The sequence below is a fragment of the Octodon degus genome, unplaced genomic scaffold (assembly GCF_000260255.1).
Source record: "Octodon degus isolate 3935 unplaced genomic scaffold, OctDeg1.0 scaffold00053, whole genome shotgun sequence".
NCBI classification, from domain to species: Eukaryota; Metazoa; Chordata; class Mammalia; order Rodentia; family Octodontidae; genus Octodon; species Octodon degus.
In genome coordinates this window covers 13,943,222-13,964,398 of record NW_004524629.1, presented here as the reverse complement: position 1 = coordinate 13,964,398, position 21,177 = coordinate 13,943,222, and the positions used below count along the sequence as shown (strand labels likewise).

The window sequence follows — 21,177 nt, the reverse complement described above, 5'->3', positions numbered from 1 at the left end:
CCCCCAAGAATTGTGGTAACTACCACAGAACCCAGGACTCGAGTGTGGTCAGACCACAGTACATTGTAGCAGTACAGGGGCTGTCTGCAATATTCACCTCACTTTCCTTCATACAGTCAATGATCTGATTTGGTTTTTCTCAATAGACACATCCTAATGTTGGCACATATTCAACTTGTGGATAATTAAAGTCCCCGGGCCTTTCATATGAACAGACTCTGCCCATGTAATCGCCTCCATCCTGAATTTATATAGCCAGTTTTCTTTTTACCCTAAATATAGAATTCTGCAATTATTTTTGATATATTTCATCTTATTGAGGTAGACAAGACACTTTAGACTGTCTAGACAATTTTGAATTCTGATTTAGCTCTGTAACCATACTCTCCAGCTTTGTGTCACCCATAAGTTTACCAAAAATGCCATTTGACTTATTGATGCATTGCAAAAGTAAAGCCAACTTTTTGACATTATTGAAAGTGTAGGCTTGAGTACATGATGCAGAATTTCTAAATTAGCTAGAGCAATTTACAGACAGCATTTCCAGTGCTTTCCAGCCCACCTGCATGACATGGAATACAAAGCACACAAAGAAGACAAAGAAACCTATTGAATGCAGGAAGTGAGCAAGGAAGAGAACAGAAATAAGTAGCACCACTACCTATACCTCCTTCCCTGTTCTATCCCTGCTCCCTGGAGAGCTTTGTGATTCAGTCCAGGTATTATCCCTTGGAGATGAATGCTGCTGATTGTGTGTTTATAGTCCTCCTAGGCCATGGCTCAGCTTAGTCAGTTAATTGTCCTGTCCAGAGATCAGAGGCAATGAGTTTGGTATCTAGGCACCATTTGAGCAAGGCAGGTATCAAATACAGTAGTCCAGTTGGTACAAGATGCAGGCCCTGGATGGTTTTTATCTCCTTTTCAGTCACCATCCTTCCTTCTTCCCTTCATATCGATATGGCAAATGGCAGTCAGAGAAGGAGTTATTCTCCATGTCGATGTCCTTTCTTAGATCCAGTCAGAGGAACTAATTGAGCCCAATAACTTTAATCTTAAGGAAACAGCTTGCTTCCTGATAATATTAAAGACTAGAGACAGCCAGCACTTGGGAGGCTGAGGCAGGAGGATCATCATGAGTTTGAGGCCAGAACTGGCAACATAGTGAGTTCAAGTTTAACCTGAAATTCATAGTGAGACCCTGTCTAAAATAATAATAGCAATAATAATAATAGTTGCCAGGTTCTGATGACTAGTATAATGTTGGCGTTGACATTGGCTTTTCCACTCGCCAGCCATGTGATATTGGGCAAATTACTTATGACTTTGTTCCTAAGAGATGAATATGTAAAAATATTTAATGTCATAATAATTAATCAGAATCAGTTATTAAGCTAGTTAGCATAATCCTTGACCCATATACAGGTCTCAATAAATACTAGTCATTAAATAGCCTTTTAATGTATGTGTTTAGCTTTTTTCCCTATGATTCAAATTCTGTACTTTGATCTGAAACAACTAAGAAATATGGTAACAGTCCTAAGCCTAGCATGTTAGAAATCTCATTTAACACCTTTTATAGATGAGGAAAATGAGGTCCAGGAAGGAAAAACAATTTCTTATAGTATACACTAACCTAACTTCTAATCCTAATCCTATTATGGCTCTCATTTTGCCTCAGAAATGAATCAGAATTATATGTATAATCAAATGCAGTTTCAATGCTAGTATATTTTCTATATAGGACTGTGATGATTGTCATTATTGAATATTGATATATATAAATGTGCAAAGACAACTGTAGAAATAATCTATGAATACACACATAGCACAGTGAAGCTTATGCTCAAAATGCCTACTTCTCTACTTCCCTGTCTATTAAGCAGAATGGGATTATGAAAAAAAATCAGAATTTATAATGGAATAGCTTGGATTCCACCTCTTACTGCTTTCATGAACTTTAATGGGTTGTTTAATCCCTTTAAGCCACAATTTTATCTAGAAAATGGAGAGATCAAAACATTTCAGTGGTTTTTGTGGCTCATAAGGTACAAAATATGGGAACACAATGCCCATCACAGACCGGTGTCCTTCCTTGTTCTCATTTTGTTCCCCTGACTCTGCTGCTCTGCTGCAGGTATTGTCAGGTGCCAGGGAGTTTGGAACCATCCAGGAGAGGAAAGGCACCTGTTCTTTGTATCATGAGTGGGAAGGTACTTAGACCATGTCTTTGAAGCACTTGGGGATGTAAAGTTATGTTTTGTAGAACACATCAGCTCAGGAACTATGCCAAGAACTAGGGTCCGTTAGCACTGGGAAATCATCTCTAGTTTATTCAAACTCCAACCTTGGTTTTACTACTGGCTGGCCTTATAACTATGCACCTTATTTACATAACTATGTATATCCTAATCCTCAAAGTCTATTTTCACCTTTAAAGAGTTTTTACTTTTGACACCTGCAATTGTCAATCATAACAAATTCCTTGTGTTAAGCCTCCTTATGCTTTAACTGTTTATTAATGTTTATGAAAGTGAGGCAGAAAGGAGGAGGGAAGTAAATAGGAAGAGAGGGGGAAGGATGGAAAAAAGAGGAAGCTAGTTCAAGGATACAATAATGATTGACTCCTGATAATTAGGACATAACATTTTGCTCGGAGAGTTAATCTATACAAGCAATTTATAAAGGATAAGATCAAACTATGCAAAGTCATGTTAAAGTGACAGTATATATTCTTAGCTAAATCATACTCCTATATCAGTAGTTTTTTTACCTTGTTGATGATCATTGTCACTTGAGATACCTGCAAATATTTAGATTCCTAGACCCTTACAAAGACCTAATAAATTAGAATTTCCAGCAAAGCAAGAAGAAGAAGAAGAGGAAGAGGAAGAGGAAGAGGAAGAGGAAGAGGAGGAGGAGGAGGAGGAGGAGGAGGAGAAGGAGGAGGAGGAAGAAGAAAAGGTCTGTATATTTCTTTACCAGTTCCCAGGTACATTTTGGAGCAACCAGTTTCAGTCTGTTCTGCAGACTGGAACCACAGTTCCACTGCCATGTCTGAAAAGTATTACCATATATAAAGAACAGGGAGTTGGTTCAAGAATGATTGGCCAGCAAAGGAATGTGCAGAAAGGGGCTCTCTAGTTCACAGAAGAAGCCTGGGGTTTCCTAACAGTGTATGACATTCCCCTAGGCCACCAGGAAAATAAATTTCTATTGAGGATACAGAGGTCCCAGATAAGCAGAGCCTGATGTTGTTAAACATTTCAATACTATAACTGCACTTATCAAAGTTTCCTCCTCACTGAGCAACCTTCTGATGATTCTGAGTCTTCCCATGCAAATGGTCCACAGGGAGAAGGGGGCAGACAGGGCCATGTGTTTCCCATTGTAAATTAATAACCTGGCACACTGGCTGCGCATCATTCTCCTCTGGGCAGCATGAGTCAGCATCCCTGAGTCTGATGGAGTCAGAGCTTGTGCCAAGATCAAGTTTCTAGTGTTGCAAAGCTGAGAGCTTGACCCTGGCCACAGTGAACTCACAGGAGCAAATGTGTCCCATGCAGGCTCAGGAAGTCAGCCTGTCAGCCCCTTCTGGAGAAGGATAGTGAGAGGGAATCCATATCCCAGAGAAACACACACAAAAAAAGTCTGTGCAGATTACTATGTGCACAGACTGAGGAAAAGAGGTAGGCTTCTCATAAACATAGGTTTTTAAAAAGTTGTACTTTTTTCAAAGGGCTTCTATACATTAGCTCATCTGCAGCAATGCTGGGATGTAGATTAGGCATATATTGTTACTTTTCTTATATTTGAGATAAGGAATCTGTGTACACAGGCACTTCCAACGTAGATGGCACAGCAGGGACCAGAATCTGGGTCTTCTGACCCTTCTACATATTTTTTTCTCTTCTCCTCCCACTTAATAAAGAGCTAAACAGCCCCCTAAAGGAGCATTAAAAAATACCTGGGACAGAATTGGATTGTGTCTTCGTGTGTGTATTCAGGGAGTCGGAAGGTACTGGGCCAAAGACAGATATGGAAGGACAGTATAAAGAACATCAAAAGAGAAGTCAAACCAACACTGGCAATAAGAAAACACACTCAATTTATATCTCAGCCAAGAGTACTGGAGACCAATTCAACTGAATTAAAGAGTAATCAAGTAGACACCTACTATGTGCAAAACCTCACATGCTAAATTCTACCAAGAGAAGTATAACTTAGAAAAGAGCATATTTAAATACGCATTTCAGAGTGTTGAAGAGTGACACTTCAATATTTATTTTTCTTTAATGGCAACAGGCAGAGCAATCTACAACCACAGCATTTAAGAGGAAGTGGAAAAAAGGGAGAAGCTGACTGTGGTTAGGACTCTAGTGGCCACTTAGAAATTCTGGCTTGGTGATATGTCATTGGGAATGGATATTTGTGTAAAATCCTTCTTGGGTAAAAAAGAGAATGCAGTGTTATCCATAGTGTTTCATCGCTGCATTTTATCTTAGTTGTTTAAGTATTGGGTGACTTCAGTGACAGTTTTTAAAATAAACAATTTTTTAAAAAAGTACTTAGTATAATATCATGAAGACAAATTGCAGATCCAGAGTCCCAGGAATTGTGAAAGGGGCAGGCCCCTAGACTCCTTTTTTTTTCTCCTGTTTCGACATGGCTCCAACATGATCCACAGCTGCACTATGGGGCTCCAGCCAGACCTCCACTAACAGTCCAGACACTTTCTCATGTCTTCTTTCAGTCTTCATGATTTGCTAACTTGTCGATCTGGTTTTCAGTTTATAAATCTATGCCTTGTAATGTGAGCACTCTGGAGCAGCTCAGGGCGAGGGAGTTAGTTGCCTATTCCCTACCCTGTGGGTTCATGTCTGGCTGGATCAGCCTCCCACTTCTGTGGCTGAGTCATCAGGCTCAGTCTATTCAGACAGATGGAACTTCTATTTAGGTATTTTAATAGCATGTAGTTAAGATACCCTATTGAGAGGTTGATCTGACAGTTTGATGAAGTGTGGCTGTGCTGAGAAACCAGACTCACTAGGAACACTTTTACCCCCCAAACTAGATAATCTGAATCCATTCAACAAGTACTCAACCTAAGGGCCTACTGTGCACCAGTGTGTGCTCAGCACTGAGTTAAGAGAGCCAGGAAAGCGGCGACTTATTTGGCAAACAAGGCCTAGGAAGCTTCTACTTTCTGTGAGGAGAAATAATACAAGGACAGATGTCTATAAATATCTTTACCTGCCTACTATGTGACAGGAATTTGAGTAAGTAAGAAGCTAAATCATCAGGGTAACAGCCACAAAATTTCTTTTATATCGAGCCTACTTTAAGCAGTTCAAGAAGAAACAGCTTTCTGCTTTCTCTTGTGATGAGAAAAATGAAATGAACATCTAATATCCAGTGAGCACCTCAGTCGAATGTACTTCTCAATGCACCACCCTCCACTTTGATCACTGCCCTACCTTTGTGTGATTTCCATTCTTTGACTCTGCTATACAGTACTTATTCAACAATGATTTTTTTTCTGCTCAATTTTTTTAATTTTTATTTTTTTAAAACAATACAAAATAGTAGTAAAAAATAGCATTAGAAACAACACAAAATTTCATTAACCAAAGTAACAGGAGTTCAACAATGGTTTTTGTATTGCATGATGTTATTTTCCAATCAGTTGTTTAGGTTACCAGATACATTGATTTTTTTTTTTTTTTTAAAGATCAAATTTGGCCTTTTCCCAGACTTCTGCTCTCAATTTCAAACAATAATGCTGTCTTTCTTTAATAGTTTTTCACTGTCAGTACCATGACTTTTGAATCTCTGAATCTTCAGTTAGTGACTAATAGACCATACCATCTTTTTTTTTTTTTTCTTGTGGAACCGGGGATTGAACTCAGGCCCTTGCGCTTGCCAAGGAAGCACTTATTCCACTGAGCCATCTCCCCGGCCCCTAGACTATACCATCTTGAGTGGATCATGAATCTATAAGATTTATGAGACTGGCTATTCAACAGTATTCTCTGAGAGTAAGCTTTTTAAGGGTAAGGTCAATTTACACAAGTTCATTTCATCAATATTCATTCAGCACCTACTTTGCACCATATCATAGTTGCTAGGGAAACAAATACAAATAAGATTCTTGCTTTCAAGGAGCTTACATATATTATAGCTGCTATTTTGAAATGGAACATAATTTCTTTCTGGAAATTTGCATAATACCAGATACAGCATGTCTTTATAAATAGATGCCATTATTACCTATTATTTCTTTGAGACTGGTTGGAAGAGTGGAAAATAAAAATAGAAATCAAGAAAACTGAAACTTTTAAGATGTTTATGAAAACAGGAAACATAAAACCCATCTCAAGTGGCTTAAACAAAGTGAATTTATTGGCTCTCCTAACTGAATAAATCTAGGGCTCAGGCAATGATTTGTTATGATTCAGTTAAGGCTTTGGCTTCATTTCTTCATGATTCTTTTGGTTCTGCTCTCCCTGTTGACTGGTTTTATCCTCTGCCTAGCAGCAAAATGACTATAGTAATTTTAGGTTTCACATTTGCACATAAGATCCATAGAGAGAGTTCATCTTTTCTGGTGGCTCTTAAAAGTGCAAAAACTTCCTTCCTTGAAGCTCCAACAATCCTTCTTTATCAAATCAGTATACAAGTGAGTCCAGAGCCTTTTTCTCAATCAAGCTTTTGGCCACAGAATGCTGTGGCCTGGTCAGTTTAGGCAAAATTCCTGGGAGAGGCACCGGTTACTGTATAATTTAAAACTGCCTTCTTACACAGTGTTAACAGCCAACTTTCAAATCTCAGGGGCTTCATATAGCAAAAATTGACTTCTTGCTCTCCCTACATGTCTGTGTACATTGGCAGGGGGAGCTCAACCATTAGTCACTCTTGGACCCTGGCTGATGGAGACTTCATTTTGACTTATAGTTAAGCAATCACTACAGCAACAAGGAGGAAACCTTGCAAATTGATCATACACTGGCTTTTAAAGCTCTCTGCCTAGAAGTGACAGGTATCATTTCTGTTCACACTTTATTGGTCAAAATAAGCCATATGGCTACCCCTAATTTCAATAAGCTGGTAAATGCAATCCTACCATGTCTCTAGAATTAAATTATCTGAATAATCCAAATTACTGGGCCAGCCTGATAGCTCAGAGGACTAAAGCAGCTGCTTAGGCAGAGCACAAAGGCTGGGGTTCGATCCCTAGTATGCCGAGCCAGCCCTGCCCACAGAGTGTGCTGAGACAGTGATTGAGACTGGGCATGGTGGTTCGCACCTGTAATCCCAGCACTTGGGAAGCTGAAAACAGGAGAATCTCTGAGTCTGATCTATGTAATGAGTCCCTATAGACTCTGTAGACACTGTCCTAAATACAGAAAAAAAAAATTACTATGTAATTACATTTGGCTCAATGACACTTCTCCTGAAGCATGTATGCTTCCTTAGAAAAGGGATCTCTTGGCAAGCACAAACAAATAATAAAAACAAGCATCATTAGGGAGGAAGCAATGGAAGCTTAGAAGACAGCCAAAAAAACGTTGACCAGAGAAGTTGTTTGAGGACAACTTGATTATTAAAGAAACGAAGAGAAGGCAAGATCATGAATATACTGACAAAGATAAAGGTAAACAGAACAGAACACTACAGAGATCTTAGCAGAAAGGGCCCAGAGGAAAACAGGCAGCAAGGCCAATTGTGTGTGAGATCACTGAGCTGTACTTTGCTGCTACACTCGCTAGCTCAGGGAGGAAGGATAAAATGCAGGTCAGGTTTGGGGGGGTGATTAATGATTTGAAGTGCTTTTTGGGAGGCCTTGGATTGTTGAAGTTGGTGAAGTTGAAGAAGTTATGTGGCTCTAAAATGGTAGGACCAAATCTACGATGTAACTTGGAATAAAACTCATATTCTTGGGCTAGGGATATAGTTGAACATGGAGTCCTTGAGTTCAATCCCGAGGAACACACACATACACACACACACACACACACACACACACACACACACAAGCTGTACTTGTACTAGATTCAGTCTTTGAGAAATAACCTACAGGCACAGTAAAATCTTAATTTAGTTGGTGCAGGAAGATGAAAGGGAATCAAAGGATAGAACATGGAGGGCAGATGATATGAAGGAGATACTGAAACAACGATGAGGTTTTAGTCTCACTGGGCCCATAAGGCTAGAGAGAGGAGGTCTCCATGGGAGAAGACAGTGTAAGTTTACATTAGACCCATGTTTCTACCCATGGGAGACAACACAATATAAAAGAAATAACTGTATCTCTGCAGTCAGGAAACTTGGGCATGAGTCTCAGCACTGACTATAAATAGCCTGAGATGGACAAATCATTATAAACTTCTTACAACTTGTTTTCTCAACTGAAGAAAGAAAATAATAAAGCCTTATCCATCTTCCTCAGGGCTTTATGTGAAGACTGAATGAGATAGGAAAGTCCTGGCTAGACTAAAAAGCCCTAGCATGTCTGTGAAATGATAACATTGAAGAGGATTAGTAGGAAAGGGGAGGTTTACAGAGTAAGGATGCTATTTCTGGGCCCAGAGGAAAAGACAGAAGTGAAGATGAAGTAGAGACATAAGGGAGCTGATTTTCTTGGACAAGACTTTTAACCACAAGGGATAGAAACCCAATTCAAGTTGGCCTAAGAATAAATTAAAATGTATTGACTCGTGTACTAGAAATAATTGGAAGGATAAAAATGGCTGCAAATGTGACAGGATTCTGGTACTCACAGATAATGGATGGAAATCTTTCTCTCTCTCTAACTCTAGTCTCTACCTATTACTCTGTTAGTTTCACTTTCTGGAAAATTGTCCTCAAGTAGTAACAGAGATTGCTCCCAGAAGTTACCAGTTCTGCTTCACCAGTTTAGTAACAATAGCAGAGAAATGCATTTTTCTGATTTCAACAATGATCTGGAGATACTCTTGACTATCTGGCCTGGATCATGCAACCCTCTCTGAATCAGTCACTGTCCCAGACATCAATCCCAGCTGAATCCCATGGACAGGGTGGGAAGGAACACAAACTGAGAGAAGACAGAATTACCCATCCCACCACAGGAAACAAGTTTAAGTGGCTTGCTCTAGAAGTGGTGATGGTAAAGAGGATGCAGGACAGAAGAGGCAAAAAATAGTCAAGCCAGGATTGGAGGCAGAGGGAAAGTATCACTTATGTAGCAAGACAAGTTCAGAAAGGGACTTGCCAACTGCATTTCTGGGGTGGGGAGCTGGTGTAATGAAACAGGTGCTGAAACAGATCTGTGAGTCAAAGAAGGGAAGGACAGTGAGGACATATGTAAAATTCTCCAGATGACTCAATATACATTTTGAGAAGTAGTAGTTTAGGGGAGAAAATTGCCACTGTCACATACTTTCATTTAGTTCTTTGCTTTGTGGGTGTTTTTGTTCATGCTGGTGGTGGAGAGTGTGAGGTGGGGGTGGGAGGGCTGCATCAGTAGGAAGGAGTTAGACTTGTGCTGGAGCCATGGACATAGATGACCATAATATTGTGATGCTTTCATAGCTTAATGAGTCTCTGGCAAAGGGAGCAAAGAAATTGTGACTAAACTTACTTTAAGTTACAGCCTGTCAAAGAAATGCGAAATGTGACTGACATGGCACAGTAGGTCTCTCCACCCACACACCAACATGAAGGCCCACCTTATCTTGCCTCCTTTTCTTCCTCCTAGGTACACAATTATGTCTGCATGCAGGCACATACCAGCAGGAAAGGATTCTCTTGGAACACTGTCAGAATCACTCTTCAGACCTCCCAGGTAGGTCACTACTCTGAAATGAAAAGCTGCCAGCCTCTCATTTTTGAAGCTGGTGCAATAGGGCTGATTAAAACTGATTTCATACTGAGAAAGTACTGTGAGAGGCAATTTAATTCTGGATCCATCTTCTGGATGCTAGCAACTGCCATCACCCCGAGCCCCCAGAGTGGTATAGTTTCAAGTATTTCAAAGAGGGAGGCCTCACCTCCACCCTTAAGCAAATAAGACATGGGCCAACCTCTGACCCTGGACTTCTTAACAGAGAAGTAGAGCACAGAGATCACAGTTCCATATAGGAAACTGGAGAGGCAGGATGAACCCACATTGTGATGTAGTCTAAATTATAGGAATAAATGGAAAGGGGAACTTAGAAACACTAATTCCTTTAAAAAAAAAAAAAATCTAGAACTCCTGAATTCTTACCTCATGCACATCTGCTGACACTCTGTCCTTTGTAGCTACACTAGTCCCAGGAAAATTTCTCTAGTCAAAACCATAAAGTTCTGATATTCTCTTGGGACTGCCATTTCCAAAACAGACAGCTTGGTTACTAGTTCTTGGCTACTCCCCACTGAATGACAGTAATTGTGGTACACAGTGCAGGAAGAAGTACTACTTTCAAAAGAATTAGCATATAGTTACTATACGTAACCCAACAATTCCTAAGCATATACACTCCCGACATTGAAAACAGTCACACAGATATTTGTATGTGAGTATAAATACAGCAGCATTATTTAATAACCAAAATATAGAAACATCTTAAATTCACATTAAAAACTGAACTGATAGACAAATTATGGTATATATACATAATAGAATATTCTTCATTCATATATATATATATATATATATATGCAGGGTATATGCACTTTAAAATATTTTGCTAAGTGGAAAAAAAAACTAACCATAAAAAGTAACATCTTATAATTCCATTTATATGAAATATTCAGAAAAAGAAAATCCATAGCAACAGAAAGAAGATTGGTGGCTGACAAAGGCAGGGAAGGGGAGAATGGGAACCATGGGTGCTTTCAGATGGTAATAGCATTTCGGAACTAGATAAAGATGGCAGTTACACAACACTGTGAATACACTGAATGCCACCCAATCATTCACTTCTAAATGACTAATTTGATGACATGTGAATTTCACAGTAAAAAACAAAAAACAGGACACTGACTTCTCTGAAATATATAGAATTTTTCCCTTTTATCTTTCTACCTGATGGGGAAGGTGAGTCAGCTATTATGATTCCATAAGCACTTGCCAAGGCAGGCTGAGTATAAAGATAAAAGGAATCTGGATCTGATATCTTGAAGACAACTACAGAATCACTAAATTATGTTATGGAAAAATAAGATCTCCAGCTGATTTAAAATTGAAAGAAAAAAATAGCACAGTCACTTTTCTTTACAAATTGCCTGCTTAAATGATCTTGGGGCTGTAAACACAGCTCTGTGGTAGAGCCCTTGCCCAGCATATGGTAGGCCCGGGATCTGATCCACGAAGACTGAAGGATAAAAATCTTAATATAGTTGTAGTGGATAAATTAATGCACAAGCTTTGGGTTAGATGTATTTGTTGAATGTACTTTTGGTCAGGTGGGCTTACCTGTTGCTGGGAAAATGCCCTTTGTTACACAGATCAGAACTCATCATCTGTAAGCATATTATTTTTTTATTATTTTTTAAAGGCATTTGGTTGTTACAGGGTGTCACTATGCAGCTCAGACTCACAGTGATCCTCCTGTTTTCAGCCTCCCCAGAGCTAAGATTACAGGTGTGTGCCACTACGCCCAGACTCTGGCTGGCTCAGCCTACCCTGGGGCAGGGCTGGTACGGCACATGGTGCTGGGGATCAAACTGTGGTCCCCGCGCTTGCCTTTAGTTTGCTGAGCTATCTTGCTGGTCTCAGCATTTTATAAAAGAAGCTCTAGGCAGATAATACATAACAGCATCACAAATGTTAGGTATAAATAGTGTCAGAAACTGAAAATAGTGGTCCTCTACATGAGGGTCATAGTTTGCTTACAGCCCAAGTAAGCTTCCACATAATTGTTTATTTATTCTACAAGTACATATTGATGGATCCTTACTAATGTGCCAAACCTTGAGCCACAGATATGAACCCAAATACTACAGTGAGGAAGAAAGATGATGCCTCTGTTCTCATGGGTTTATATTCCAGTGGGGTGGTAGGTGGATGAGGAAGACAGACTGTACACAAAAGAGCTACTTAACATACATTACATATGCATACAAATCACTGGGCTTCCTGCTGTCCTGACTTAGGACCGGCTCTTAGTTCCTGCAACTCTGGCATGACAGCAGCACTCTCAATGTCAATACTACTGGTTTCAGTGGTTAAAGTGTTTCTCTGTATTCTGCTCTCCTTCAGGAAAAAAGCAAATGAACAAAATGTCCCAACATAACAACCCTCAACCATTCCCAACAGGTGAGGCAAATTATACTGCGGTTCCTCGAAACAAGGAAAAAAACAAACCAGACCCCAACTTTCCAAAAGGGTGGCATAAGGGGATGGGGAGGGACAGTGCACACATTCAGGTCAATAAGCTGTGAATGAGGAAAAATTCAACAGTCATTAAGATAAGACTATGTGTAACTCTAGCACATGAAAATACTCTCAACGGGTGCTGCCCAAAGGAAATAAGCAATGCAAGCTACAAATGTAAGCCATTCATGTAATTAGTGCTCTAATAACATCAAAAGTAGAAAGAAATAAATGGAACTGATTTTAATAGTATTTCTTCTTTAACCCACTGTATCTAAATAATTATCTTTCCAAATCATGACCAATATAAAAGTTTTATTCTCATACTATCTTTAGAAATACAGCACATGTATTATGTATTTATAGCACATTTTATTTTAGACTGGATACATTTTAAGTGCTTGACAGCCACATGTGGCCAGTGGATACCTTCCTGAACAGTGTAAGCCCCAAGTACTCAGTAAATTCTCTTTTCCATAAACATTTAATCTAATGGCTCCCAGCACTGAAGCATCTAGATGTCTAGCTGTGCCCTAGAAACTATATTCCAGCACCCCCTACTGATAGTACTGGAGACATAGCCCTAGGTACCATGAATCACAAGTGAACATAATTAACTGATTAAGAACACAATTTGAATCTGTAATTCAAATCTGCTTACTTGGCCTTGGAGAAAAGGTCACACTCTTTAGTGCTAATTCATCTGTCCATGTCAATGTTCACTGACCAGCTACTATGAACCAGGAGTAATTCTGTCTGCTAGTATCCTGCCCTCAAGAGGCAGATAGTCCTTTAGGGTTTGGGGTAATAGACATACACAGGTAAGATACAAATGAATTGATTTTAAATAATAATTTTACAATAAATAGGTAAATAAGACAGTGAATGGAAGAAATCACTTTGAAGGCACAGCTCTCTCAGCTTCTCTGAGGTGGCATTTAAGCTGACAATAATATGAATGCCACTGGACAAGAGTGTTTCATGCAGACAATACAGCTAGACAAAGACCTAAGGCATGAAAAAAGAGCATATTTGAGAAACATGGAGAACTGTAATATGGTCTGAGCAGCTAATGAATGGCAGAGCATACAGGTAGCCAGGCCAACTTCATATAGGAAAGGGTAAAAGATTTGAAAAATCAGTGAAAGATATTGGGCAAGGGGTTAAGCTAATGTGATTTCCTGGTTTTTTAATTCTGTGTGGGGCAATGGTTAAAATATGTGGTGGTGGGAAAGGGTGAAAGTAAGGAGACAAGATGGGCATAGCTGCAGCACCACAGCGAGCACTGCTGAGAATAAGGTGGCATTGTAGACGCTATGAGGTCGGATTTACAATATATCTTCAATTTATCAGCAAGGCCTGTCAGCTCTATCTTCAAAATTAGGTTATATAAATTAGGTTTTATATAAATTATATTTTGAATCCAACAGGTCTAGCTAATAAATTCGATATGGGTTGGGGAAAGACTAGCCAAATGTTGGAACTTTGGCTTGAGCTTATAGGCGAAGTAGTGATGTCACTTAACTGAATCTGCAACAGGAGCAAAACCCATTCCTTCTCCTGTATTTCTAGTCATGGTAAACACAGCCTCCAACCCAGAAATCTGAGATTCATGTGAGGACCCAAATCCCACTGATTCTATCTCTTCAAAGTTTCTCAATTCGGTCCCCATCTTTCCATCTCCACTAATGTAGACAGGTCTTTAGACCAAATTACTCATGGATACTATTAAAATGAGTTTAATAATCTTTAGGTTTAAACTCTAATCCAGCTTCAATACTACAAATTGGCCCCCTGCTTAAAACTACCAAAACATTATTTAGAAGAGCAACTTGCCACTGTCTATTGAAGTTTAAAATGGACACTGCCTCTGCCAAAATTTGCATGTGTCCCCCAATGGTTCATTGTACTAGAAAGACGTTTGGCCAGTCTTTCCCCTTTTTCCCTTATCAAATTTATTAGCAAGACCTGTTGGATTCAAAATATAATTTATATGAAACCTAATTTATATAACCTAATTTTGAAGATAGAGCTGACAGGCCTTGCTGATAAATTGAAGATATATTTTAAATCTGACCTCATAATGTCTACCAGAGCTACCCTATTCTCAGTCAGCAATGCTCACTGCAGCAATGCCCAGCTTGTCTCCTCACTTTCACCCTTTCCCACCACAAGTTTTAACCGTTTCCCCACACAAAGGGATTAAATAACAGGAAATCACATTAGCTTAATCCCTTGCCTAAAATCTTTCACTGATTTTTCAAAATTTTTACCCTTTCCAACAGTTCCTATATGGTGTGGGCCTGGCTACCTGTATCCTCTGCAGTTTGTTAGCTGGACACTAGATGTGTCTGCAGCATGATGATGTTGGAATGGTGGAAGACAGGTTACCAGGGGTGTTGCCTTCAGAGGGATCAACACTGGGTTCTCAAAGTGAGTATTTGCAGAGTAGGTCATTGTAATGAGAACCCACCAAATGAACTTGGCCTCCTGTGCAAACAGCCATTTTCCTTTCTTTTTGTTCAGCACGTTGGGCAAAGCTCAGTGGATCTCCTGATGGGACCACATATTGAACTTTGAGCCTTGAAAATTGTGAACTAAATAAACCTAATTAGTTTGCAGCCTATTATGATGTACCCAGTCTTGGGCATTTTGTTGTGACAACACAAAACAGACTAATACAACCTTTGACTATTTCTGTTTTGTAACTGAGTTTTAGAAATAGGAGAACAAACACACAGCATTGTCATAGTGAGGAAAAAAAAAAAAAAGACAATAACTACCCATCAAAACGGAACATTTTACATAAATCACCATAGAACTTAAGATTCTACTTAGTCCCTTTAAAAAAGCAAATGGGAATGCATATATAAGCCCACTTACGTAAAAAACAATGTGGCATATAGAGTCTGAAGGTTATCTAAAGGCCCAGAAATGCTCGAGTTGATAATGCATTAAGCTATCAGCAATTATTTCCTCAGAGGAGTCACATGGTGAGTTCTGTTTGTACTATTTATTTTACTGGGTGTATTTAAAAATAATTAACATTTATATAACAACAACAAAACTATATAACCACCTCATATGACTTAACATGATTCAAGGCATTTCAGGACCTTGTGCTAGGCTTCTGTCCAGACTAATTCCCCAGACTTATTTACATGAGGTAGCAATTATGTACTTTTGTATGATGGGAATCATTGGTTGATTGTTGAAACTGGGTCATGCACTATGCCTACCTGCTTTGCAGCTGGAATAGGAAAGACTGCTTCTGGTACTCAGGACACAAAGCTCCTTCTGAAGAGAAGCTAGGGTACTTGTTCTTGCCCTTGAGGGCATGCCAGAATTAGTTCATTCCTGTAGGTCTCCAAGGGGAGATTGCATGATTCTCTCCCCATTCCCAACTCATTTTAGCTTTACAAGTTTTTAAAGTATCTGTACTTATCTTGTTCAGAGTTTATTTTCTTTCTTTTATAGCAGAAGGAGCAGCAGAATAAACAGTAAATTTATCGAAGTATCTGTTTTTTTCTAAAAATCTTCCTCCTCTTTTAGAATATTTTGCTGAGTTTACACACCTATAATATTCAATAACGGAACTTAAAAAAAATTGGGGTATAACTATGAATGTCCATTTTGTATCTGTGTATTCAAAGTGGTTGGGATAGATATATAGTTGCATTCTCTTAATGAATAGAATGATTTTTTCTAATGGTGTTTGTAAGTAGGATCACAAGTCTGCATCTTGTACAGCAATTAACCACTAAGAAGAATATATGCAGTGTATTATTTGTTGAAACTGTACTTCCGATTTGATTTGAAACTGTCTCATTGCTATATGTTTATCAATAAAACTTTGAAAAGAAAAAAAAATTAAAAAATTAAAAAAAAAATAAAAATCTTCCTCACTTTCCCCAAAGAATTTTAGATATTAAATATGATAGTAGTCCAGCTGTTAAAGGTAACACAAGTAAACTACTCTGACAGAAACAATATCCTAATCAAATAAAAGGCTATCGGGCTGGCCCTAAATCAACTTCTAAAGTTATGAAATTAAAAAAAAAAAAAGTTTAAAAGTTGAATAGATCCATGTACATAAGACACATAAAGATCATTCTTAAAACAACTTGTCAGAAAAAATTTAGATCATATATAACTGCACCTATTATATAAAATTTGACTAATAAGTCTTTAACATGTTTTTAATAAGAATATACATTTTAATTATGCTCCATGATGTTACACAGCTAGACATTAACAAATTTCATTTAGTATAAAATAGTTATGGTCAATATTTAGTCATTAATAGACCCAAGAAAATGAAACATCACTTCATACAAGGCTCAGATACGCTAAGATACCATCTTAATTTCACACATGTACTGCAAAATGATAAATACTTAAAAATTACAATGCAAGAAAAATATAAGAAATACAATTGTCCTTTATTTTTAAAGTTCTGCATTCATAAAAATCACACTACATATCAGAACCCAAACAAACTATGTTCCTTGAGGTTACAATGCTTCACAATATACAGGATGCACTCTAAACTACCATGTCTGACAGGGATCAAGAGAGAGACCCAAAAAAGGGCTTTCAAAAGATGTTGAAAGAGAAAGAGGAAGGTAATCAATTAGTCTGTGCTGACTTCTGCTGGGATGGCCTCCTTAATTTATAGCACTGACAAGAAGTCTATAGTGGGGGTGGGGCAGTCTCGGGTTTACCTCAAGGACTTCCAAATCACAACAGACATTGGCAGTTCTAAGGCACTCTTTCCAACCCTTTACATGGATTCTTTGTCATTTGACTATTTTTTTCTTTTAATTTTTTATAAAGGTATAGTAGGCATACTTTGCTTTGTATCATCCAAAATCCAAACCAAAAAAGCATTAAGCAAAACCATAGAAATCTACCAGTCTGGTCAATTCTGCAGACACAAATTTGGTTTCCACACTAATCACAAGGTTCAGGCACATCTGCTGCTCTTCTGCACATGTTCTCACCTCCTCTTACATGTTGACCCCAATCTTAATCAGGGGAAACATGGAGTTTTAGGATTCTTTTCCCCTAACCACTGACTTGCCTATCAGCAAGCTGCTTTGATTGCAGACAATATAAGGAACTGTTTGAATGCTTGGTAAAAATAAAAATTGCTACAAATCGTAGTAGGTGTGTATAGGTATGCAAAAATAATTTACTTCCCTTATTTATCTCAGAAGGGAGAAAAGGGCATCTTAAAAACAAAAGAAAAAATCAGATAAAGAAATACAGTAACATTAATACTGTAGTAATAACAGAGAAGGGAATGCCTACAGCCAACCTACCTTTCTGGGAAGTTCTGGCATTAAAATCAAACTTTCTCTCCCATTATTCTTTGCAAAAGATTAACAGGTGCTTTCTATCAAGAGGGCATGAAAGTCACTTAAACAGATTTCTTCAAAGGTAGGGAATTTCTTTTTGAAATGAGCATGACAGAAAGGAGGAACAGGCAGAGAAAGCTCATTCAAAGAGGTCCTCAAACATGCGTTGTCCCATTGCTATGTACGCTTCCTTCTCTTCTGGTGTCATCTGGGCCACCAGCTCTGGCCGCTGGCTCACCTCACTGTAGGTGAATGGGCGGCCCGCCACCATGACAGTGGGGTCATCTGCCACCTCCTCAAACTCATCGTCATCTTCCTCATCCTCTTCCCGAGGATGCACGGCCACAGCAGCTGCTGGCCGGGGTGGAGACTCCTCGTCTGACTCACTGGTCTCACTTTCCGAGTCACTGGGATTCGTGGCAGTCACAGGAGCAGCTGCCCCTACAGAGCCAGCCGCAGCAGAGGGGGTCTTCTTCTCATGAATGAGGAGTGCTCGCATGACCTCCTCATTATCGTCAGGCCCTGTGTGGCCTTCCTCATGCTCCTGAAATGCATCCATATCTATGCCACCTGTGGGTTAAAATCCAGAGTCAAAATCCTTAAATACAAAAAAAATTCCTTTACATTGAAATGCATCTGTTATATTTAAATACCTAATGATGTAATAAAAAAACACAGACATCACTGATTCCATTACTCAGGCTACTATCCAAAAGGTTTCTCACAAACTGAGGTCAAGCAGCATAACAGTCAAGAATAAACATGAATTTATTAAACCTTTGTTTTTCCAAGTGTACCACTTTGAGCAAATTACTTAAGCTCTAAACTTCGGTAGCTTTTCTCTAAAACTGGATGATAAATGGGTTCTGGTTAAGGACTTGATGAAATAATGCCTGTGAAGGACCAAGTATATTGTGGCACAACAGAAAAGCAAAACATTGCTCATCTTGCTTGGAGTGAAAGGCAAAAGTGTTAAAAAGAACCACTCCGATAACCTTCTTACTTGCTCTCTCCCTTACTCCTGCTCCAGCACAAGGGCCTCTATGATATTCCTTGTACACATATGAAACACTCCTACCTCAAGGCATTTGTACTTTCACCTTATAGTGCTCTACTTTATCCCAAGGTACTTATTTTCTAACATAATAAATAAGTTATGTCTATTGTCATTGTTATCCCTCCTTTCCAAAAATGTAGGATGTACAAAACATTTATGGAGGGCCGGGGAGATAGCTCAGTAGAATAAGCGCTTGCCTGGCAAGTGCAGGGTCCTGAGTTCAATCCCTGGTACCGAAGGAAAAAAAAAAAAAAAAAAAAAATTATCCTTTTTATTCACGGATATTCATTGAGCTAGTTAATGCTTGCCACTTGTTAGGCAATGAGTATTTAATGCATGAATGAATAAATGGTAGTTTTATTTTCCTGAAGCAAATTTTGCACACTTTGAACTATTCATAAAAAAGTATCTGATTGCAAAAGTAACTCCTCTCACCACAGACCTCCTATCATTTTTTTTTTAATTTGTGTGTGTGTGTGTGTGTGTGTGTGTGTGTGTGGCTCAGCCCACCAGGGGGTGGGGCGGGCTGGCATGTGGTGCTGGGGGATTGAACTGCGGTCCCTGTGCTTTGCCAAGCTTGTTCTAAGTAGGTGCTTTGGACCACTGAGCCATCTCACCAGCCCCTCTCCTATCATTTTTTGTACCCACCTTGATGAATACACTGTAGATAAAAAAATGTAAGGACATTTGTATTCCACATTCTGATAATATCAAACATCTGCCATTTTAAATACATAAAAGCATTAAAAGTGATTTTTGGAACTTGATTCTATTGCTTATTAGCTGTTAATTTTGCCCATATAACATTATCTCTGATTCAATTTTCTTAATATAAAAGGGGGAAAAAGTACATACTTCAGAGAAGTATTGCGGAGACAGAGTGAATGTAACATGTACAGAATACACCTGATGGGCTGGGGAGATAGTTCAGCAGCATAAGCACCTGCCTGGCAAGCACAAGGTCTCAGCTTCGATCCCTGGTACAGCAAAAAAAAAAAGAATAGACCTGGTACTTGGGAAAATGTCATCTACCATTACATCAAAAGAATACACAAAGTAAAAGCATCTTCTCATTAACACATCAGAGTGGATTATATAGAATGCTGGACATTTTGGAAAACCTGAATTTCCAAAATAAGAATTTGAGCAGTAAGGCAGAAAATGATGTCAGAGAAGAGAGATTTATAAAATGTATGTCAAAATGAGAGTTATAATTAAATTTGACCACTTTAAAATATCAAGAGCAGAACCTCCTCGCCCCAGAAATCTATTACCAATGCAGTATTTCAACAAAAAATAAAAAGGCAAGGAGTGCATGTCTAAAAGGAGTAACTGCTAATAAAACAATGTTACAAAATAGTTTTATCTTACCAACATTGTACTTTTGATGCTATGCAGTTACAGGGGGCTTAAAGGCTAAGCTCCAGCAAGAACTACAAAACGGGATGAAGGCTATATAAGTGGAAAAAAAGGTAAAAGGTCTATTTTTATACAGGCAAGTACAAGGAAATCTGCCTACATAATCCTAAGTATGTTAGACAGCTATCAGATGCAAGGCAGGAAAGATTCCTAAAAGGCCTCTGCACACATTTCTAAAATTAATGTCTTAACATGCTTCCAGAACGAAAGCAACAAACTTTTAAGTAAGCCCCAAAAACAGTCTGGAAATAAAACCAAAATCATTAAAGATTCATCTGTGTACAAACAGCATGTTCTGTTCTGGTCGCTAGGTCTCAAGAAAAGTACATTATGACTGGAGATAATCTGGAAAAACACCATTTTAAAAAATTAAAAAACTGTGGGCAAACATGGTTTGAGGGAAGAGGACTACTTGTAAAGAAAGCAAAACCAAAAGAAATTAGAATTAATGAGAACATCAGAGATGTCCAGAATATACACAAAGACATCAACATTAAAGAAAACTAAATGTAGGACAAATAAGACTCATTTCACACATTGACTAACCAGAATCTGTTCTATATCATGAAATTTAACAAAGATACAACAGTATTTTGGTTCATGAACTTAATTCTTTCCATGATTCTGGCCACAGAATTTATTGCATGAATTGCAGTTTGGTGAACAAAGGTACCACTGTAAATTTAGACATGACAGCATAGTATCCTATCTTATGCAGAAAACTTGAGTTGACTAGATGATTTATTTAAGGTCCATCCAAGTCATATTCTACTATTTTAGGAATTGTAAATACAAAATGTTAAACTTTGAGCTTAACTGTATTTAATATAGGTTAATAATATAATATTTAATTTTGACCAAGGAAAAGGCTTGGTTGCTTAAAAAACAGGCTAGAAGCCAAGTTGGGAGAAACAAGTCTATTAAACAGCCTAACTGGGCTGGAGAGATGGCTCAGTGGTCTAAAGCACCTACTTAGAACAAGCTTCGCAAAGCATCAGGGACCG

At 38.5% G+C, this 21,177-nt stretch overlaps 1 protein-coding gene across 2 annotated transcripts in view; it reads right to left on the bottom strand.

Annotated features, from left to right (window-relative positions):
- Positions 1 to 16,760: 16,760 nt before the first annotated feature.
- The window catches only part of Gtf2e1 (general transcription factor IIE subunit 1), a 33,453-nt gene continuing 29,036 nt past the window's right edge, over positions 16,761 to 21,177 (bottom strand). For both annotated transcript variants that reach the window (XM_023717658.1, XM_023717657.1), the window contains one exon: positions 16,761 to 18,267. In XM_023717658.1, the coding sequence (XP_023573426.1) occupies positions 17,837 to 18,267 (431 nt within the window). In that variant the 3' untranslated portion in view covers positions 16,761 to 17,836. The remainder of the gene's footprint in view (positions 18,268 to 21,177) is intronic.